At 41.5% G+C, this 23506-nt stretch overlaps 1 protein-coding gene across 1 annotated transcript; it reads left to right on the top strand.

Annotated features, from left to right (window-relative positions):
* The first annotated feature begins 323 nt into the window (after positions 1-323).
* LOC147581712 (serine/threonine-protein kinase DCLK2-like) lies at positions 324-22691 on the top strand. Its single transcript, XM_086704126.1, has 2 exons — positions 324-1636; positions 22117-22691. The coding sequence occupies exons 1-2, from the start codon at positions 1216-1218 to the stop codon at positions 22506-22508; spliced, it is 813 nt and encodes a 270-aa protein (XP_086560252.1). The 5' UTR covers positions 324-1215; the 3' UTR covers positions 22509-22691.
* The last annotated feature ends 815 nt before the right edge of the window (positions 22692-23506 follow it).

The raw sequence follows: 23506 nt of genomic DNA, 5'->3' as shown, positions 1-23506 counted from the left end.
TTCAAAGTTACTCAGCATCCTATGTTAGCAAATCTGCAATGGAAACTGTTTTATTAAAGGTTTTTTAAATAAAGCTTCAAATTTCCTCTTAAAAAGTAAATTTTGTGCCCAAATCCAATGGCATGTTTCGAATTTCTGCCCTAGTTTGGCCTCGGTTCCTCCTTTGGAGATTAGTTAGGGATGTGATCTCTGCCCTTGAATCTCCTTCCTTTGTAATTTTTTTGGCCTGCGCGTTTACGTTTCCCAGGCGGAGGAGCGCGCGCCGCGGCTGCGCCCATTAGCGCGCTGCGCGGGTTTGTAGCTGTCAGGCGGGCGGGGCTGCCTAGGACCCGGGAGGAGCCGCTCCTCTCGCGCCGCAGAGCCTCCGCGCCGACTCGTGCGTCCCCCTTCTCCTGGCGCACCCACTTCCCTCCCGGGTTTTGGCAGCCCTTTGGGGGCAGGAATCCCCCCCAACCTCGCGGAGTCGGGGTGCGGATGCTCAGGGGTGGACTGGGCCGGCCGGCAGAGAGGGAGGCGGGCTGCATTATTTCCCGCTAGGGCCGGGCGCTGGGGGAGGAAGGGGCCCCGCACTGCCTTCCCAGCCTGAGTCCGCGCGCGCCGCCCCAGGGCAGGGCCTGCGGAGGAGCGAGGCGGCGGCGCCGCATCCCCGGCCTCTGGCTGGGCGCGTGGGCGGGCCGAGGCCGGGCGCGACGCCCCTGCGGGCCCGCGGCGCCTCTCCCACGCTCCCAGCTCCTCCCCCTCCTCTTCCTTCCCCTCAGCCTCCCGGGAGCCGCCGGCGGACGCGAGCCGAGGCGGGCGCCCGAGCTTTGTGTGCGCCCGCGGGCCCGGGGCGAGCCTGGGGCGGTCCAACTTTGCGGCTCCTGGCCGGCTCCCAGGCGGGAGTTGTGAGGCGTGGCTTGGTGGAGAAGGCAACCGGGGTTGGGGGGGGCCGTGAGGCTCCCCGGTAGGCGGGAGGGATCGAGCGAGCCGCTCTGGACAATGAGCTGGGCAGCTCGACGCTGTGGCCACTTTTAGTGGGGGCGCGGGCCGGTCGGCGCCTCGGCTGCTCAGAGGCCCCCACCTGCGAGGAGAGGGCGGGATGCCAGAGCCAGGTGTCCCGGCGCTGTGAGGCCCCTCACGGTCAGACGTCCCTGTACTTGATTCTCGCATTGACGTTGGGCTACCGAGAGGTTGTGACTGGGACGTTTTTTGTGGGGAGCCCTTGGAGCAGCCGCGATGGCCAGCACCAGGAGTATTGAGCTGGAGCACTTTGAGGAACGGGACAAAAGGCCGCGACCAGGGTCGCGGAGAGGGGCGCCCAGCTCCTCGGGAGGCAGCAGCAGTTCGGGCCCCAAGGGGAACGGGCTCATTCCCAGCCCGGCGCATAGTGCCCACTGCAGCTTCTACCGCACGCGGACCCTGCAGGCTCTGAGCTCGGAGAAGAAGGCCAAGAAGGCACGCTTCTACCGGAATGGGGACCGCTACTTCAAGGGCCTGGTGTTTGCCATCTCCAGCGACCGCTTCCGGTCCTTCGATGCCCTGCTCATCGAGCTCACCCGCTCCCTGTCGGACAACGTGAACCTGCCCCAGGGCGTCCGCACCATCTATACCATCGATGGCAGTCGGAAGATCTCCAGCCTGGACGAGCTGCTGGAAGGTAGGAGGAGAGGGCCCCGCGCGGCAGGTGCGGCCCAGCGCGACAGCAGGTGCAGTGGCCATGGGCCGGCGCGCGCCCGCTTGCGCTGCGCAGAGGGGAGTTTATGGGGTGTTTTCTAGGCCGCCATGGGAACTGTACGTTTCTGTCTGCTTTTTTGTAGATTTTGTGTGTGGGGCGCGCTCCCATATACAGTGTCCTTTCCCGGAGATTTGTCTTTAAAAAAGAAAAGAAAGAAATCCCAGTGGCCTTTCGTGCCATCTCTTAAGATTGGTGAACTTGGAGTTTTTGTTTGTTTTTACTGCAAATTGTTTGAAAAGGTGGCTCTCAGCTGAGGATCTGATGATGATAAGCTTTGATGATAAGCTTTCTGTTTGGCCCTCTGTGTGGACCTCGGTGCAGGCACCTGTGATGTTCCAGCGTTTGGGACCCTGTTGTACCTGCTCTACTCAGAAGTTGGGGCTGTGAAACGCTCTAGGCTGACTTTCCTAGTTTGGCTTTCAGTGTGTAATTTAAGGTCAGAAGGCATGATCCTAGACAGTGGCTCTCAACCTTGGGAGCATCTTGGATCACTAGGGACTTTAAAAAATTATGGATGGCTGTACCCTGCCCCCAGATATTCGGATGTTTGGGGTGTGATCTGGGCAGTTGGAGTTTTAAAAGCTCCCCAGGTGGTTGCAATGTACAGACAAGATTGAAAACCACTGTGCTACAGGGTTTTCTACATTTGGCTGGTAATGAGGTGAATCAAGGTCAGTCTCTCCTGCCTCCTCCCCTACTGAAAGTAGCTAGTTAAGATGATAGAGTCTGTTGGAGTCAGCAGTTGGGGCCTATTATGAATTAGTAATCCTAGAATGTTAACCATACTTCACTCAGGGACTGCTTGGCTGTATGTTGTGTCATCCTTGAATTCTTGCAATAATGTATTTCCTTTCAAGGGGAAAAGGCATCACTAGTAGTTAAGAATTTCTTTCCAGATCTAAACAGTACCTATAAAGATGACAGAACTCAAGTGTATGCAGACTGCATGTTTGCATACTGTATGTTTGCATACTGTCTGCTCTCATGCATCTTAACAAAAAACCTGGATGGGGGAGGGGCAGAGATCGTGAGAGAGAGAATCCCAAGCAGGCTCTGCACTGTCAGCTTGGAGTCCGACTCAGGACTTGATCCCACAACCTGTGAGATCATGACCTGAGCTGAAATCAAGAGTCAGATGCTTAACCCACTGAGCCACCCAGGCGCCCCTCTCATGCATCTTTCTTAATGCAGATGGTACATTCCATGTCGTGATAACAATATTGGCTTACCACAGAAAGGAAACTGAACTTTGAGCCAACTATTTTTCTTATATTATCTCATCATGCTCTTATGGTTTGAAGACAGTTTGACAATCTTACACATTAGGAAACTTGAGCAACATGCCTGTTACACAGTGCCTGCATATAATGCCCTTTCATCTCCAGTTCACCGCTAATAAATTGATGTAGCCATACTGAGGAGTACTGAAAGTGGTTGAGTTTCTCTACTTCGTCATTGTTACCAGAGGTTTTCCCTGTCTTGGCTAGATGAGGACCCTGTCCAAATTAAGTTGTCTCTTCAGCCTGTGTGTGTGTGTGTGTGTATTCTTGAGTTCACACATTCACTTGGTCATTTGGGTGTTTTGGTTTTAAAGTCCTCCTGAGGAGGTGATGACAGCCAGAGGAGTTTAAATAAAGTGATACATTGTTAAAAGGGCCTTATTGATTTATCATGTGAAATACTTAAAGGCAGAATTTGCCTAGATATTTCAAAACTGAGTAACATTTTCTGACTGACCCAAGCCAGATTAGCAGCCCTGTGGAAAAATGAAGGCAATGCCTATTGCTTAAGTACCCATTTCTCACCTTCCCTTGGGATACCGTGCATAGTGTCTGAGGAAGGACAAAAATTTTAATATACTCTCAAGTAATTTTAACAGTGTATTTGCTACATGAAATTAGTGTACTCCAAAGATAAATATCATCATGGTGGGAGGTGGTCAAGATGACCATTATGCATATGAGTTAATGAAAGCACATATTTTACCGAGTTTGTCATTGCCCAGGTGTTGCATGGTCCACTGAAACTGTATAGTTTCAACTGTAAGTTGCAAGTTGACAAGTTTACTTCTGATTATGTACTCACTGATATTTGGACGATGGGGAACCATAAGAATGTGTAGAGTCCAAATTTTACTACCGTATGATAAATGGTGATTAACATAAATAATTTGCACAACAGAAGCATTTCCCTGGTCTAGCCAATTGCCTACTTGTTTCAAGCAGTATTTAATATAATAAAATTACTGCAAAAGAAGAAAATTTGTGCCCTTCTTTTGTCATAGTGACATTCTCTCTGACAATGGATCTTTGTCTAGGTCTTGAATTTCCAACAAAATGAGTGGAATACCCTGTTTCAAGGCTGTTTGCAAGAGAAAAAATAAATGCTTAATATCAGTCATTTGTGAATTTAAATAGTTTAAATTTTTAGTTAAAATTGTGTGCTCAGATGTTCAGATTTATCATGAGGAAGAAGAACTAACCAGCTATCTGCAAAATTACTATTTGCATCAGTAAAAATGAGCACACAGACTGTATAGTGTTGCCCATATAGTCAAAATTGACTATTTTAGATCATTTTTAAAAAACTATTTTATTTTTAAATTGTATTATTATTTTAGTAATCTCTACACCCAACATGGGGCTTGAACTTATTCTGAGATTGAGGGTCCTATGCTTTTCCAGCTGAATCATCCAGGTACCCTTGGCCATTTTATTTTATTTTTTTTAAGTAGGCTTCAGGCCCAGTGAGGAGCCCAAAATGGGGCTTGAACTCATGACCCCAAAATCAAGACCTGAGCTAAAATCAAGAGTTGGACTGAGTGAGCCACCCAAGTACCCCTCCCTCTCCCTGTTTTGAGTGCAGGTAGGGGAGAGTGGCAGGGGGAGAGAGAGAGAGAGAGAGAGAGAGAGAGAGAGAGAGTGAGGAAGGGAGGGAGGGAAGGAGGGAGGGGGAGAATCCCAAGCAGGCTCCATGCTCAATGCACAGCCCTACTTGGGACTTGATCCCATGACTCTGGGATCATCACCTGAGCTGAAATCAAGAGTCAGACACTCAACTGACTGATCCACACAGGTGCCCCTGGTTCATTTGTTTTCTTTTTTAACGTTTATTTATTTTGAGAAAGGGGGGGGAGTGTGATGGGGGAAGGGTGGAGAGTGGGAATCCCAAGCAGTCTCCATGCTATCAGTGCAGAACCCCATGCAGGGCTTAATCCCAGAAACCATGAGATCATGACCTGAGCCAGTTTCAAGGAGATACTGCTTTTCTAGAATGTTTTTCTAAAACGCTTTTAGTGGAGAATAGAAAGTGATGATTCAAGACAGCTGGGCATGAACACTCATTTAGAGCCCCAATCCTGTTGAACTCAGATGACAAAAGAAATTTGCATGGCCCAGATTTTTTCTTCTGCCTTTGACCTTGAATGTCTCTGGAGACTGAAAACAGTGTTCAGGTGTTGGCTGGCACTCCTCCTGTACTATGCTGAACCAGCAGGCATCTTCAGCCTTTTGGTTTACTTCCCCTTGCTGGATTAATTTCACTGAGTTGGTGCTGTGCATCCCTGTACTACGTTTAGTCTTTGAAACTGGATGGGCACATTCTCTCAGAGGAGGACTGTGAGTCATAACAGTCAGCACTGGGAAAATCTGTTTCAGTTGTCTGAAGCCATGATCCAGCCAAACTTACAGCATCTCTGGTAGACAACTGAGGATGTTCAGATGTCTTGTTCTTAAGTTCTCATGTCTGTGGCTAAGAGTCAGAATTCCTAATCTTAGGTGTTTTTTTACGTAATGTCTGCAGCCAACCTGGGGCTCGAACTCATGACCTATAGATCAAGAGTCATATGTTCCTCTGACTGAGCCAGCCAAGCACTCCTCTAGTCTTAGTTTTTGTTTCATGACTGTTCTCCCCTTCTGAACATTTTGGCTATATTTGTGAAGTTTTGATGTCCTAAAGAGAGATGGATAGTAGATTCATGGATAGTAGAAACAATGCCTGATTGAGTCAGGATCCCTGGGTTCTAGTGACTGGATTTAAGGAAAAATCACCTCTGTTCTCTGGGCATTAGGGTCCTTTCCTATTGAATGAAAGGTTGGCAGATTATCTAAAGAATATCCTTTCTAGACTGAAAGTATATACCCTTCCCCTTTCTAAGTGATTACTGAGTGTATGATGCCCTGGGCTGCCTTTCCCTACCCAGAACCTGTCTTTTAGGAAATTACTAAGGCTGCAGATGTCCTACTACCAAGCAAGTAGTGGGTGTCAGGGTCTGATGAAGTATTTGCCAGGAGTCAAAAATATTAATAGCCACCTGTCTCTGCCTCTCTCATTCCAAAGTAAAATGTTGTTTTATGTTGTTTTGATCTTTTACTCCTCAGTAACAACACACACTGAATTTTTTTTGCGAGAGAATTTTGATTGTTTTGGTAAGTGATACTTCCATTCTTCCATTAAATGAACTTGAAAATTAGCTTGAATTCTTTTGAATTTAAGAAAAATAAGGTTCTAAAGTGATCAAGCACTTGATGTTCCTGAGGTTCTCCTAGTAAGCCTAGTTTATTGAATCTGTTTGGTTAGGTCAACCTCTTTGAAGGTGTTAAACCAAAATACAGTTACTGAGAGAGTTTGTAAGTAAAAATGAGTCTCAATAAGAACCTAGATTATAGGGTAAGGGTTCCCCTCAACCAAAGATAGATTTTTTTATAGTAATAATAGAAATCGAGTTCTTCAAAACTTGTTATGGTGAGGAAAGACATAAACTCTGTGAGTTATAAGATATTTGCACATAGAAATCAAAAGTAGTACACTAAGGCATTTATGATGATCAGATGTGGCAGTTTAACATTGAATTTTAGGTGTGCAAGCCTTCTCTGGCAGACTCCTAGGTTCTTCAAGACCCACTTCAAATATTACTTCTCTATGAAGTCTCTTTCTAGACCTTAGGGATATTGGTTTCAGATAGTTGTTGATCGAGAGTATATTTGTTGTTGTTCCAGGTGCTGTTCCAGGGTACAGTCTCTTTCCTCAAGATGCTCATAGAGGAAGAGAGATAATGAACATACACACACACGCACACACACAGCTGGTCCCAGCTCACATGCTGTAAATGAAGTAGAAATGAGGTAGGGGCAGGATGATGAAAACATCTTTCCTGAGAAACAGATGTTGGAGTTAAAGTCTGAGGTGAAGCTTAGAACTCTTCCCTTTTCTTACCTCACAGCATTTTTCCTTAGCACTATTATTATAACACTGATCTTTGTAATTAGTGGTGTATCAGGTTGGGAGCATGGTGAGGTCAGATCTCTTGCACACACAATAAATTCATTGAATAAGTAGGCCAGAAAGTGATTGTACCTCTAAGTACCTTGGTTGTCAAGGGAAGTTTTGTATGAATTGAGTTGTTCCTCTATATTTGTGAAAAAATACATACTTTGAAAAATTGGATTATGTTTAGATACATTAAAGATTCTGTGCTCACTCATCATTGTGGAGAAAGTGACTTTTCCAGAATACCTGCTTCTACAAATCTGATTATTTTCTTCCTCTCATTTCCTAAAATAGGGAAATTTGGATATGCTATAATACAGCCACCTAATAAGCTCTTTCCAGAAGTAATGGGAAGAGAAGTTTTCATTTGAAGAATAAAGAATTATTAAGGTTGAGGGGAAGAAATGGAATATTCAGGAGATCACATATGAATTCAAGTATGACACAGTGATACTTGGGTAGTTAAAGAAAATATCAATACTTCATAAGGTTTTCAGCTATGGAAATAGATAGTTTATGATCTTGTGATATAAAATAAACTAGATTCCCTTGGGCAGTGGTTGTCAGACTGCTTTCTTCACTGCTGGGAAGGGTAGAGGAGTTGCTGTGGGTCTCTACTGCCTGTCTGGATCTCTTCCCCCTCATTTCCACCTGCCTATACTCCCACCACTTCTGTTTTTTATTTCTTTTATTGATAAACCACTACTAGTAGTGGTTTTTACTACTAGTAGTAAAAACCAAAACCACTACTCTGAGGATTCAGGATTCTTACATTAACACCATCTCACCATAAACACGTGAGATATTTTATTTCTTTCATTCATTCATTCCTTTTTCAAGTTTTTATTTAAATTCCAGTTAGTTGGGGCACCGGGGTGGCTCAGTCGGTTCAGTGTCTGACTTTGGCTCAGGTCATGATCTCACAGTTCCTGGATTCGAACCCCCTGTCAGGCTCTGTGCTGAGCCTACTTGGGATTCTCTCTCCCTCTCTCTTTCTCTGCCCTCCCCCACTCACATTTTCTCTCTATCTCTCAAAATAAATAAATTTTTAAAAAATTCCAGTTAGTTAACATACAGTATAATATTTGATTCAGGGGTAGAACTTAGTGATTTTATCACTTACATGTAAAACCCAGTGCTCATCACAAGTGCCCTCCTTAATACCCATCACCCATTTAACCTATCCCACTGCCCACCTCCCCTCTAGTAAAGCTCAGTTTTTTCTTTATAGCTAAGAGTCTGTTTTCTGGTTTGCTGCTTTCCCCCCTCTGCTATGTTCATCTGTTTTGTTTTTTAAATTCCATATATGAGTGAAATCATATGGTGTTTGTCTTTCTCTGACTTATTTCATTTACCATAACACTGTAGCTCCATCCACGTCATTGCAAATGGCAAGATTTCATTCCGTTTTTTTTTTTTTTTGAACTTTTTTATTTAGTGTTTTTTATTTATTTTTGAGAGAAAGAGATAGAACCCTCAAGCATGAGCGGGGGAGGAGCAGAGAGAGAAGGAGACACAGAATCTGAAGCAGGCTCCAGGCTCTGAGCCGTCAGCACAGAGCCCAACACGGGACTCGAACTCACGAACCATGAGATCATGACCTGAGCCTGAGATCATGACCTGAGCTGAAGTCAGACGCTCAACCGGCTGAGCCACCTAGGCCCCCCCAGAGTTCATTCTTTTTTATGACTGAATAATATTCAGGAACAGTATTCCATTGTGTGTGTATATATCTATGTGTATATATCTATATATAAATATGTATATATCTTTATCCATTTATCATTTGATGTACATGTGAGATGTTTTATTTACAGTCATTGTGTGAAGTCCTTTACATGTTTCGTCTCATTTAACTTTTACGCTATCTTGTGAGATATGCTGCACTGTCTTTCCATTTTACAGATGGGGAGGCTCAGAGAGGATAAAGAAATTGCCCTCTCACGCCATGAGTAAAAGGTGGGGCTGAAGCTCAATGTCTTTGTCCTTTGCTTTTGAACTGTATTCTGAACTGCCTGTTTTGTACCACCTGTGAGGAAATGGGGTCTATTCCAACCCCCCAGGTTTACATAGATCGCAGCGTATGAGCAGTCTAGAACTCCAAACATGTTAATCACTTATGTTTAGAAAATGAAGATCACAGTAGTTCATTAGTCACTGTAGGTGTAAAGACAATTTAGGATGTTTCATGTATGGGTCCTGAATAAAATGCATTATCCTACATACCTGCAAAGTAAGATCTGTGCATAGTTCTGCATAGTTGCCTTGCTTGACCCCAGTAAAATGAAAGACATGTTAGGTAATTGCTAAGGCCCTTCCCCCTTTAAAGTTCAGTGATCTTGGGAAATCCTTTAGGGAGTGGGAGAGAGAAATGATCTTGGCTCTATCTGGCTCTATGTCACTTTTTAAAAGGTGGCCAGCTTTAGGGGCACTTGGCTGGTTCAGTTGGTAGAGCGTTGTCTTGAGGTGGTGAGTTTGAGTTCCATGTTGCGTGTAGAGATTACTTAAAAAATAAAATCTTAGGGGCGCCTGGGTGGCGCAGTCGGTTAAGCGTCCGACTTCAGCCAGGTCACGATCTCGCGGTCCGTGAGTTCGAGCCCCGCGTCAGGCTCTGGGCTGATGGCTCAGAGCCTGGAGCCTGTTTCCGATTCTCTGTCTCCCTCTCTCTCTGCCCCTCCCCCATTCATGCTCTGTCTCTCTCTGTCCCAAAAATAAATAAACATTGAAAAAAAAAATTTTTAAAAAATAAAAAAATAAAAAAAATAAAAAAAAAATAAAATCTTAAAAAACAAAACAAAAATGTTGGTCATGTTTAGAAGGAGTTCTTAGAACCCTAATAACCTGCAGGAGGCTCTTCTCTACAAAACATTCTCAGGAAAGGGAAAATTACAAACCTATTGAGGACTGGGACCACAGTTATTTTATTCATTTCTTTATCCCATGCAACAAATACCTTTGGGCACAAGATATTTGATGATTTATTTAACTCTTGTGCTATATATAAGAGCTTTTAGTAGGTGGGAATAGGTGGATATAGGTGTTTTTGAAACCTTTCTTAGTTACCACAGCCAGCTGGACAGTTGGCTAGATTTGTAGAGGTAGAATAAAGCAGTAGAGTAGGCATACTGTAATTTGTTAGAAGCTCTACTTTATAGAGTGAAAGAATAGGAAAAGTTGACTTGTGAGATCAACTTAAGTAATTTTGATTACACTGTAACCTTTGCAAGCATCTCAAAGTGACTAAAATAATCTACAATTATGACCTGCTCGTTGTCTGCTGTTTATATGTTGATTAAATTACACTCTCAAAAGTTTTAACATATCTTCACTGATTTATCTCTCTCTTCACTGTGTATATTTTACAGACTTAAGATTACTTTAAGTTTTGCAGCACCCAGGTGGCTTAGTCGGTTAAGTGTCTGACTCTTGATTTGGGACCAGGTCATGATCTTGCAGTTGACAGTGAGCCCCACATCAGGCTCTGGGCTGAGCATGGAGCCTGCTTAAGATTCTGTCTCCTTCTGCCCCTCTCCCCTGGGCTCTCTCTCTCTAAAATAAAAAAGATTAAGTTTGAATAATAACAATATAATTATTTCTTAAAGGTAATGATTGTTGCTTTCTTCCCAGTACCTTTGTCCATTATATTGGTCTTTTTTCTTAATGGTATTTTGCCTCATTGGCAGAGAATCAAAGAAAGAAAAAAGAAGTTATGGAATTTTAGTGTTTACATTCATGTTCATCAAGCCTCTGTGAGGAAAGAACTTGAGAAATAGCCTGTGAACTCATCTTGTACTAGTTTAGTGATCAATAACTCTTCTCTTGGGTCAATAGTTGGAAGGCTCCACGTGAACCCTATGATGTATATAAAACACTTAGCAGAGTCCTAGCATTCAGTGGCTCTTTGGTAAATGGTAGTGGTCCTTAACATCTTAAACCAAATTTTATGCCCTTATAACTTGCCTGCTGTATTCTAGAGACACCCTTTGGAGCTACATACGACTTATCCTACTTTTACATGGCAGTTCTTCAGACATCTTGAGACAGTGGTCATACTTTACTATTTCTCCTTCCTTTGTGTCCTGCAAACATCACCTATTTTGGGGGCAAATATCTGGCTTCTGAGTTTTTCATCACTTGCATTGTATCTTTTTGAGCCATCGTCACTATCAATCACTTGCTTAAAACTGGGGCCAAGTCTCCCTCTTAGACTCACAGTGAGATTTAAGGAATGAAGGAGGAAGGTGTTAAGCAAAGCTCTCCAGAAGTTGGGGAAACTCTGTCAAGGAAAGTTTTATCTCTGCTCAGATGGTGAGCCAGTTGAAGGACTGACCCTCGATCCATTATGCCCCAGTTGCTTTAGAAGTATTAGCCGGGCACCTTGTGGTTTGACATTTCCTCTCTTTTTCAGCATCCTTAAGATTATAGTATTTCTCAGGGCACCTGGGTGGCTCATTGGGTTAAGCATCTGACTCTTGATTTTAGGTCAGGTCATGACCTCACGTTTCGTGGGATCGAGCCCCACATCGGGCTGATAGCATGGAGCCTGCTTGGGATGATCTCTGTCCCCCTCTTTCTCTGCCCCTCCCCCTGCTCTCTTTCAAAATTAACTTTAAAAAAGAAAACCATTGTATGTTTCTTAAACTTTTACAATATTTGGGCCACTTAAAAATGCAAAACAATGTGAAAATGTAACAGCTAACTTGTAGAAGTCCAGTATTGCCTTAATTACTTTAATTACATTGTCACTTAAATACATAGAAAGGTAGGTATACTTGTACCATAGGTCTTATACACCAATACAACCTAAACAATTTGATAACGTAAATACCAACAGAAGTGTATAATCAATAAAAATGTGAAATAGAAATATAAAGCTGCAGATAGATACTATTTGTTCAAGCTAAATTGTTCCCAAACGTGACCATGGCACTGAAAGCTGAGTTCAGTGTGCTGTATTTCAAAATGCCATGTAATGAGTCAGTCTTGCACTGTTAGCAAGCCTCCATTCTTGCAGAGTACAGTTATGTCTTCTGGCCTTAACTTGCTTCAAACACATCTTTTATGTACAGTCCACTTCTCTTTTTCCTCATGAACTCCCAGCATAGTTATACCACTTGGTGTCAAAAGAGTTTAAACTGTGGACAGAGTGGCCTGACTGTACTTTATTCAGAAGCAGTTGTTCACATGTTCCAGAATAGAATGATAAAAACATTTAAAATTTTGTCAGAATAAACACAGAATTAAAATTGTCATAATGAACAGGTTAGAGAGGGAGAGAGCCAAAGCCTAAGAGACTCTTAAAAACTGAGAACAAACTGAGGGTTGATGGGGGGGGAGAGGGAGGGGAGGGTGGGTGATGGGTATTGAGGAGGGCACCTTTTGGGATGAGCACTGGGTGTTGTATGGAAACCAATTTGACAATAAATTTCATATTTAAAAGAAAATTGTCATAGTGAACTCTTGTAGATCGCGGAACATGCTTGTCTTAGGTGTAAGGCACAAAAAGATAGTGGATGTGATCTGTAGGTTCTATCCTACCAGGAGACTAGAGAAAAGTGTTAAAGCTTTTTGGTTAGTGAGTAGGCTGGTTTTTGTTGTTGTTGTTGTTGTTGTTTTTTGGTAGGATTATTTCTTCTACTTTTACCTAATTTTTTTGGTATTCAGTGAAACTTCTCCGAAATTTCAATGCTGAAGCATGGATTTCTGGGCATACTTACTCATAGATATGCACATGTTCACAGTAGCTTTTGTACCCCTTTCTCAGTGGAATGTATCTCAGACTGTACCGCCAGATGTGACTTTAGGACGCGGCTTGGTTCAACCAGTTGCCTTCAGATGTGTTGAAAGAGCATTGGTTTTAGAGATGGAAGATCCCATTTTGTGTCCTCAAACCTGCCCTGCAGGAAATGCCATTATATTTGTTTTGCGAATGCAACAGCAATCCGCCATGACACAGCAAAGGAGTGCAGAGTCGGATAGGCTTCCAGGCCAGAGAAGTGCACTGTGTGTAACTCTGCTGAGCCCCGTAAGTTCTGGGCACTGTACAGTTAGGGTGAAAAAACCTGACTAAGTTGTTTGCCACAACAGAATAATAAATCAGCCTTACTTTTCCTCAGCCTGTATTTTTCTTAACCAGATGGGCGTGGGAATTCATGTCTGATGTGCTTTAGATGCACACATTTTAATTCACCCAGGACAGTCTCACAAAGGCTGTATTTGATGAAGGACATCAAACCATTTTGTAGATGCAGTATACCCAGATTTATCTTCCTTGGTTATATGCCTTTGGAGCAATTTTTTTTTCTCAGTTTTGAAAGTTAGCAAAGAATTAAGGTTCCTAAGATTATTGCTGATATTAGACCTAAAGTGTCAGTCAGCCGAGCTTTCTTTTCCTTTTGTCTTTCTATTTTTATGTTACCATATTTAAATCTGTGTAGGGGGAGCTGGGCTTTTTTCTAAGCTTGAAGAGCCCTTTCACTTTAGACTTGTATCATAAAGTTCAGTGCTTGCTTCATTCCAAGGTATGTGTACTCTCAATGTCCAAATTTTGTAGACTTGATTTTCTGCCATGAATATCAAAATAGTTTATAATTACAAACTAATTAGTAGCATTAGGCAGTTAATCTAAATATTTTCACAGAAGTGAATGAGAGACTTTACAGGAAGTGATATAAAAGTAAGCTAAACCTGCTGTTGTTGAGGAGCGCCTGAGTGGCTCAGTAGGTTAAGCATCTGACTTCAGCTCAGGTCATGATCTCATGGTTTGTGAGTTCGAGCCCCACACTGGGTTCTGTGCTGACAGCTCAGAGCCTGGAGCCTGCTTCAGATTCTGTGTCTCCCTTTCTCTCTGCCGCTCCCCATGCTCTGTCTCTCTCTCTCAAAAATAAATAAACATTAAAAAAAATTAAACATACTGTTGTTGAATTTCCAACTGTAAGTTTGCAAAGTAACTATTTGTAATTTCTAACAGTAAATTGTCATTTAAATGTTGAGAGATTACTGTGATTTAGCCATTAAAAATATTCATGTGTACACACACCCATATACATATATATATACACACACACATGCATATTCCATTGATTGAAAGACACATTACATTTATTAGACTAAAAAAGTGCCCTGTACACTTGAAATTTGTATGACACTGTATGTTAATTATTCTTGAATTTTTTTTTTTTTAAATTTTTTTTTCAACGTTTATTTATTTTTGGGACAGAGAGAGACAGAGCATGAACAGGGGAGGGGCAGAGAGAGAGGGAGACACAGAATCGGAAACAGGCTCCAGGCTCCGAGCCATCGGCCCAGAGCCTGACGCGGGGCTCGAACTCACGGACCGCGAGATCGTGACCTGGCTGAAGCCGGACGCTTAACCGACTGCGCCACCCAGGCACCCCAATTATTCTTGAATTTTTAAAAATAAGTGTGTGCCCTGGATTCTTGATGCTTTGGTCTGAAATGAATTAGGAATGTTGGTAGATACTAGACAGCCTTCATATATATGCCTTAGGTTGCCTTTCAGTGGACTGGCCTGACCTAAGAATGTGTCCAGTCACGTACAACGTCTTTCAGGAACCTGACCCTGAGCCTCCCAGGGTCATCCTGTATAAACAGCTACACTGTGCAAATGTTTTTACCCAGACCTAATGCAACTCCAGACTGTGAGATGTGTAAGTTTGCATTTCCATCATTACTTTGACAAACATGTTTTCAGTGCCTGTTACATACCAGGTACTGTGCTAGATGTGGGTAGTATAAAAAAGATAGTATTTTTAAGAGCTTCCAGTCTAGGCAATGGTTTGTAATGAGAGGTTGTTTTCATAGTCACTTGTGAAGTTAAAAACCCTTACCTACTTGTTCTGGTCCTACCTTCCAGTGATTCTAGTGATTCAGTTGGAACAGTGGTGAGGTCTGAGCATCTGTACTTATACAACAAAGTCACCTGATTAAAAAAATTCTCCACTAAGAACCATTGGAAGAGAGAAAGAAAGAATAGATAATTATGAGAAATTGATGCATTCTGAGCTCAGGATACAACAATAATGTAACTTTAAAAATTTTATATTGAAGTTATGAAAATTCATATACATGTACAGCCCAGTGAGTTGTTATGAAGTGAACACCTTTGTGACTACCAGCCATTTCAAGAAACAGAATATTTCCAGAATCTGAGAAGCCCTCCCTGTGTCCCTTCCTAGTTAAAATTCTTCACAAGGTAACAGTAGCCTGACTCTTTTATCTATATTTCTACCACCAATGAGGGCATCCCTAATTGATACAAGTTAGTTTTGTCTGTTGTGGACTGGAGAGAAATTGAATCCTACTACGTGTACTCTTTTGTCATCTTTTTTCTGACCATTGTTTGTAAAATTCATCCAGGTTGTTAATATGGCTCTTGTTCATTTTCATTACTGTATTATTGGTAGACATGACCATACCACAATCTGCATATTCTCCTGTTGGACATGTGGATTGATTTTTCATCTGTGGCTGTTGAGCGATATTTCCACATACACATGCTAGTGCCCATGTGCATGAGTTTTTCTGGGATATTTTTCTGGGGTGGATTCCTGGGTCATATGATGTGTATATTGTGAACCTAGTATTAGATAGTGTTTTTCCTAGGTAATGGAACCAATTTAAAATCTTTCCAGCAATATATGATGGTTCCTATTGCTTTACCTCTTTGCCAAGAGTGTCTAATCTTGACTGGTCAGTTAAAAAGAGGCAAGATGGGAGAAGGAGGAAGGTTATTTCAGACATACAAGAAGCAAAGAAAATAAGAGGGTATGATGGGTTTGGAAGGAAGTTGCAAATATACGGTATGACACTGACTTAGGAACCTGTGGGAAAGTGGTGGGAGATGAGGGTGGAAGTGTGTGATGTGCTAAGGAGTTTGGTCTTTATTTCAAAGGCAGTGAAGCAAGCAGATGACATCAGATCTACATTTTTAAAAATTTGCCTTGACAACTATGTGGAAGATGGAATGAGGCCCCATAGAGAACTTAACTACTCTAATCCAAGGAGAAATGAGAGGAGGCAGAGTCAAAGAGGATAGATTCCAGAGATGCTTAGACCAAGGTCGACAGTTTTGCCAATTCTGTTGAATGTGGGAAAGGGAAAAGAGAGGCAGGAGTCTTGATTTTTGGGTAGGTGTCCATATAGATGGTAATTTCATTCAGTAAGTTGGGGAATTCAGGAAGAGAGTTTGAGGTCAGAGTGGCCGTAATGGGGAGTGGAGTTCGTTTTAGGCAGTAGCATGTGAGATATCCATAGATTATCTAGCAGGAGTAGGCTGGAGATGTCCTCAGGATATAGCTGGTGTTTGAAGCTGTGGAGGTGAATGCAATTGCCCACAGACAGTCTAAGGAGGATGAAGTAGATGCGTGGGAGAAGAGGATCCTGAAGAGCAGACCAAGAAAGAGTAACCAAAGAAGTAAGAGGTATAAACCAAAAGATACCAGGTTGTGGAAGCTAAGGAAAAAAGGATTTCCAGAAGAGAACCATGACTAGTGGCCAGTGCCCTCAGAAGATACCAAGTGAATTTGGAAGGTGTACTTTGCCTTTGGCAAAGACCTGTTTGGGGATCAGGGTGTTCCAGCCAGGGGAATGCAGGGAGCAAAACTAATGCCACAGTGGCTGAAGAACAAACAGTGGGTGAAAAAACATTTGAGGAGTGCTTTTTAACTCAGCAGTGAATGGAAGCCAGAAGCACATTAGGTAGAGTGGGATGAGGAATGAAGAGAGGGAGGATTTGTGTGTGTTTAAGGTGGGAGGTATTTGTATCTAATTCTGGAGAGAGGGCTGCCTAGTTAAATGGAGAAGAGAAGAACAATGTCCCTGCAACTGCAGCGTGAGGAGACAGAAAGATCTAAATCCTGGTGGAGCAACTCAACATCGAATAGGAGGTGGCTGTCCTATTACTGAAAAGGGAGAGAAGGTGGGAAAAATTGTCACAGTCTGAAATACGTTTGTGGCAATGAAAGTTTTCAGAGACAAGAAATTGGGGAATTCTTGGCTTGTAATATCCTTTTGCCTCTTTTTTTTTTTTTTTTTTTTAAGATTTATGTTATTTTTAGAGTGAGGTGGGGGGGGGTGGGAGAAGGGCAGAAGGGGAGAGAGGAGAGTGAAAGAATTCCAAGCAGGCTCCACGCTCAGTGTGGAGCCCCCTGTGGGGCTCAATCTCACAATCCTGGGATCATAACTTGAGCTGAAATGAAGAGTCCAGTGCTTAACCAGCTGACACCCAGGTGCCCCTATCCTCTTGCCTCTTAAAGAGGAGGCTGTATCTTGGGTTGAGTAAGGATGAAAGTTAATGGTTAATACCCAGGTTGTATTACACAATTGTAGACAATTTGTCAGCCTGCTAACTATGAAGTAAAGTGACTTTGAACAAATGTCAGTGGTAAGAAGCCATAACCATGCCACTGTGGAGTCTTAAAGGATATTCAAAGACTTTCTCTTTGTACATGAAAACAGTTAAGTTTTATAAACCACCTTATGCTTCTATCCATCTTCTTTCTATACATAAAGCAAATTTTCTTTGTATGTAGTATTCATGTGATTATAGTTTCCAAAATGATTTCCCCCAAAACTCTTATGGTCACAGAACTATTATTGGAAGGAGGGAGAGAAAGAAATTGAGAGAGAGAGCGCACATGTGTTTGTGTGTGTGTGTATCTCAGTTCTCCGAGAGAACCACCAGAGTCCACCAAGAACATACCTGTAGTCAAACAAGTTGAGTTTATTACTCACTGCAGTAAGGAGAATGGACATTGGAGTATACCATGGGGCATCTTGGTAAGAAGGTGTTAGACCTATCATAGAATTTGGGCTTTGGTTGGATAATTTCAGGGAGGATCTGCAGAAGCAGGGACTTGCTCTGTATTGGGTGCTGTTAGAAGGAAGGACAATTCTATGAGTATCTCATTAAATCTTATAGGGAGCACAGAGTATATTGAGGAAAAAGCTATAATTGGTAAAGAAGTGGCAGTAATTCATTGAGTTGAGAGGAGGATGTCTCATATTTTGTGGGTTGCACAGCAACCTTGTTTTTGTGTCACTTTACCGTAGCCTGAGTGACTTTGATATATTCTGTGAGCTTATATCCCAGGGAAGAACATAGGTCTGTCTGTGAGCATCAGACCAGCTTATAATAATGTCAAGATCGCTGTTAATGTCAGATCTGTTGTGGACTTCAGGGACTTCTTTATTTTTCATGTGTCCATATATGATATATGTATACATACACATTTATATCTTAGTTTAACTCTTATGCTTATCTTTTCCTTGTTTGGGTAAGTGTGGTTTTAGTATGTATTGGCAAATTTTAAAAAATCTTTTCAGAATATGTATTTTATCGGTATATCAAAACTCATTACTTCAGGATGTACTTTTTCAGGTGTATTAATAGCATAAGATATACTGCCATTTGTTACATTATTGGGGAGTCAGCAGAAAACACAAGATTCTTGAACTGATCCAAGTAGAAAGTAGGTGGTGGTCAGGACACAGAGAGTGGACATTTTGAGAAATATTTAGAAAATAGGACAGAACTTGATGTCAGAATGTAGCATGTAGGGAAACCAGAAGAGTGAAGAATGGTGTGTAGGTTTCTAACTAAGTACTTTTAGCAGGAAGTGATATTCCTCGCCAGGACGGGGAGGTAGGGGGAAGTGACAAGTTGGCAGGAAGGTAACAAATCTTAAACCAGAATCTCTACAGTAGCATGAATCTGGTTGAGGGGAGGCTGATTGCTTCTAAGCAATCTTGTGGGTGCTTAGTACCTAACAGAATAATAATTTATTGTTTGGTTAACAGCAAGAGCTCTAACTGGCCAAGGAACCAAAATCTTAAATTCTTTTGTCACCATATTCTCTCCTGATAGACAAATATGGAAGTGAAAAAATTACAATCAGAGATTGTTTAATCAGGGTGGGGACATAGGAAGGGAAGCTAGCCTAGGTATCTTGGTGGCTATTGTTATCAAAGTATGACATCTGTACTATAGGGCTTTATGTGCCCAGTATACAGAAACACAGGTTTACCTGTCTTAAACCTTGCTGCTGAAATGTTGTATACCAAGAATGCCAAAGTGGGTATCTTATTATGTCAGCACTTAGCATGTGAGCTAGCGCATAGTAGGTACTCCTTGCATATTATGAGGAAGAGTCCAGGCCTAACTGAAGAACACTCTGTGGACTGTTATTTGTCTGCCATGCGTACAAGGAAGGGGTGAGGCTCTGTCTAGCAGGCGTTTGCTGGTTCAAAACTTTATATATTATAGAACTGATCTACAAGTCTTTGTTTTTTAAATTTTTTTTTTTCAACGTTTATTTATTTTTGGGACAGAGAGAGACAGAGCATGAACAGGGGAGGGGCAGAGAGAGAGGGAGACACAGAATCGGAAACAGGCTCCAGGCTCTGAGCCATCAGCCCAGAGCCCGACGCGGGGCTCGAACTCCCAGACCGCGAGATCGTGACCTGGCTGAAGTCGGACGCTTAACCGACTGCGCCACCCAGGCGCCCCATGTCTTTGTTTTTTAAATAGGCTCTATGCCCAGTGTGGAGCCCAATGTGGGGCCTGAACTCACAACCTCAAGATCAAGATCTGAGCTGAGCTTGAGTCAGACACTTGACTGACTGAGCCCCTCAGGTGCCCCCTGATCTACAAGTTTTGTTTGTTTGTTTTTTTTTTAATGTTTATTTTTGAGAGAGAGACCGAGGCAGAGAGAGGGAGACAGTATTCAAAGCAGGCTTTGCGCTGTCAGTGCAGAGTCTGATGTGGAGTTCAAACTCACAAACCATGAGATCATGACCTGAGCTGAAGTCAGACCCTTAACTGACTGAGCCACTCAGGTACCCCTACAAGTTCTTAATTGAAACATTATGAAGCAAAAAAGGGAGAGAAGGAGGGAATTAAAATGTACGTGTAACCACACATACACAAATTAAAAGACAGACTTCCTCTACCTGTTTTCATTCTGGCATCCTGAATCTGTGTAAAGAGGCAAAATACAGACGAATTTCAAAGGCAGTTTGCTTGGTTGATACGTCAACTGTGCAGGGACTAGGTTGATCAAGGAAATCTGACATACTACACATGCTCTTGTTTTGTTTCTCTTTGCCATTGTTTTTTTCATTTATACTGGGAAAGGCTTTTCCCCAGCTGACTTCTCCCTGCCCTTAAAAAAAAAAAACAAAAACAAAAACAACAGTCTCTTGCTGAAATTTCCTTTTCTTTGTCTTAATATTTTGAATCAGAACATACAATTAAGTTTTTATTGTTGGTAAAAATAGACCTTTTCAATGTGAGACTTGTGTTCTCTATAAAATTAAAGCAAAATCATAAGTATTTTTGCTCATAAATACATGCATGTGATATATAGTTCTATTTTATGAAATTTATGCGTGTATTTGAAATTACCACTTCCCCAGATGATTACACTGTGAAAGTGATTTAGATAAACCTACAGAGATGAAAAATCTCTAACTGAATGGAGATGGTTGGGCTGGCTTTCAGACTACTGGTATGGAAGCAGCATTAAAGCCTGTGGCTGGTTCCCTAGTTGGACAGTGGCCTCGTTATACCGTTAGATAGAAGATGTTACTCCTCTTTTTAGACCCTTCTTATATGCCTGATCTGTTACTGAATTGTTTGTGTGCCTTTGGGAGTCTTCAAGTTCTCCATTAATCAGGATTTTAAGAACATCCTAAATAATAGGATGTTAAATATTTATATTAGTAGGTTTTTCTCAGGAATTCCCTTTCACTATTTTGACTATTTTTGTTTTAAGCATGAACGTTAAGACTGATGTCATATAATTATTATTTTTTTTTTTTAAATTTTTTTTCAACGTTTTTTATTTATTTTTGGGACAGAGAGAGACAGAGCATGAACGGGGGAGGGGCAGAGAGAGAGGGAGACACAGAATCGGAAACAGGCTCCAGGCTCCGAGCCATCAGCCCAGAGCCTGACGCGGGGCTCGAACTCCGGGACCGTGAGATCGTGACCTGGCTGAAGTCGGACGCTTAACCGACTGCGCCACCCAGGCGCCCCTGTCATATAATTATTAAGAGTGAGACTGTTACACTGAAAATGAGAAAAAATACTGGATTCTTTTTGAGTTAGAAGGTATATTAGAGAAAATTTTACAGTGTAGTCCTCTTGTATGCCAGAAAGGTGAGAATAAAAGGATTGGGTGACTTCTGGGTTTCCTGAAAGAAAAATTATGATTTTAAACATATAATTATGAATTATGGTTTTCAACATATAATTATAAAAATTATTTTTCAACCTGTAATTTTGGAACTTAAAATTAATGAACATTGACTTGGTAAGCTAATCAACAAATATTATAGTTTTTATATTTTACTTAAGAATTAGGCAGAAGGCTGCATGAATAAGGAACACATCATTTTAAAATGCTTAATATCCTTTCCCATTTAAGTGAATATAGAAAAGGCTGTCTATTTGAACTAATTATTCTAAATTCACATTCTTTAGTTAAGAAAAAAAATGCCTGAAGTATATTTCTTTGAGCTGTCAAAACTCTTCCTTCGTTTTTGCAGTACTTCATTAATTGAGTAAATGATCTTATGACTAAATATATTTTAGACAGCTATGTGAGGATGGAGTAATCATTCTTCAATTAGGACTGAAATCTGTAATTGGAAGGAGAAAAATAGTTTTATTTCCTTGTGTGAATATATTATTTCTTCCAGAATGAGATTTAAAAAAAATTAAAATGGTTAATAGCTTTTGGAATTAGAAAGTACTCTAGAATTCATCTGATTCAACAACTTGAATTTATAGACAGTGATCTTGAGAACCAAAGTGCAGAGGAGTTATTCGGGGTGACATATTTGATCAGAATAAAGTCCAAATCTCTCTTGTTTCATTTGTCCTGTGCTTTTCACTTCGTAATGTGTGTTATTCTCTCTCTCAAAACCAATCTAGATGTTTAAATAGAGAGAAAGGGTGGACAGAATGCCAAAGGAAAAGGATGTGAATCCCCTTCCAGTGAACCTGTTAGGTTTCAGAGTTCACTTAATGGGTCTCCATTTGTTCTTAAGATACAGTGCTTCTGTGGTGAGGATAATTATGCTAATATAACTGGTTTTTGCTTTTTTAGGTGAAAGTTACGTGTGTGCATCAAATGAACCATTTCGTAAAGTTGATTACACCAAAAATATTAATCCGAACTGGTCTGTGAACATCAAGGGTGGGACATCCCGAGCCTTGGCTGCTCCCCCCTTGGTGAAAAGTGAAGTGAAGGAAAGTAAAGATTTCATCAAACCGAAATTGGTGACCGTGATTCGAAGTGGAGTGAAGCCTAGAAAAGCCGTGAGGATCCTTCTAAATAAGAAGACCGCTCATTCATTTGAACAGGTCTTGACAGATATCACCGAAGCCATTAAACTAGATTCAGGAGTGGTCAAGAGGCTCTGCACGCTGGATGGAAAGCAGGTAAGATGTTCACTAGCCGCCCCCCCCCCCCACCCCAGCTCTCCGTCTTACTTTTAAAGTCTCCCTGTATCATGGTAGTTACATATTTGACAATAAGTAGTCCAGAGTCTTCTAGAAGACTCTGATTTCACTCATATGTGGAGTCATATGGTATTTCTTTCACTGACTGGCTTATTTCACTTAGCATAATACTCTCCAGCTATAACCATGTTATTGCAAATGTCAAGATTTCATTCTTTTTTATGGTGGAATGATATTTTATTGTGTGTGTGTATATATATATATGTATACATGTATATTTATATTTGTATATAAATATATGTATACTTATACCATATCTTCTTTATTCATTCGTTTATTGACAGACACGAGCTGTTTCCGTATTTGGCTGTTGTTGATAATGCTGCTCTAAACATCAGGGTGCATGTATTCCTTTGAATTAATATTTTTGTATTTGGGTAAATACCTAGTAGTACAATTGCTGAATGATAGGGTAGTTCTATTTTTAACTTTATGAGGACCCTCCATACTATTTTCCAGAGTGGCTGCACCAGTTTGCATTCCCACCAACAGTGCAGGAAGGTTCCTCTTTCTCTGCATCCTTACCAATACCTGTTGTTTCTTGTGCTGTTAATTTTAGCCATTCTGACAGGTATGAGGTGGTATCTCATCGTGGTCTTGATTTGTATTTCCCTGATGATGAGTGATGTTGAGCATTTTTTCATGTGTCCGTTGGTCATTTATACATCTTCTTTGGAAAAGTATCTGTTCATGTCTTCTGCCCATTTTTAATTGGATTAATCATTTTTGGGGGGCTAGGGAAATGTAAACTTCTGAGGGAAAAGTAGAAGTTGAAGAGGCTTCCTATATTAAGTGGAAGGTTTTCTAAGAATAAGAACACCTATTGACTAGTAGAGTCATTTATGGGTTTGGTAAATTGTAGGAGTCCAAATTAAACATATTTAACATTTTTAGAAATGTTAGAAAAGCCTAGAAAGGAGAAACCTTTTCTCCTCACCTATATATAATGTTGAAAATGCATTTCAAAAAAGTAT

This window comes from Puma concolor, chromosome B1, assembly GCF_028749965.1.
Source record: "Puma concolor isolate L17-30 chromosome B1, mPumCon1.1.hap2, whole genome shotgun sequence".
Classification (NCBI taxonomy): domain Eukaryota; kingdom Metazoa; phylum Chordata; class Mammalia; order Carnivora; family Felidae; genus Puma; species Puma concolor.
Note: the sequence above shows the minus strand (reverse complement) of the source record. Positions and strands in the feature narration are given on the sequence as shown.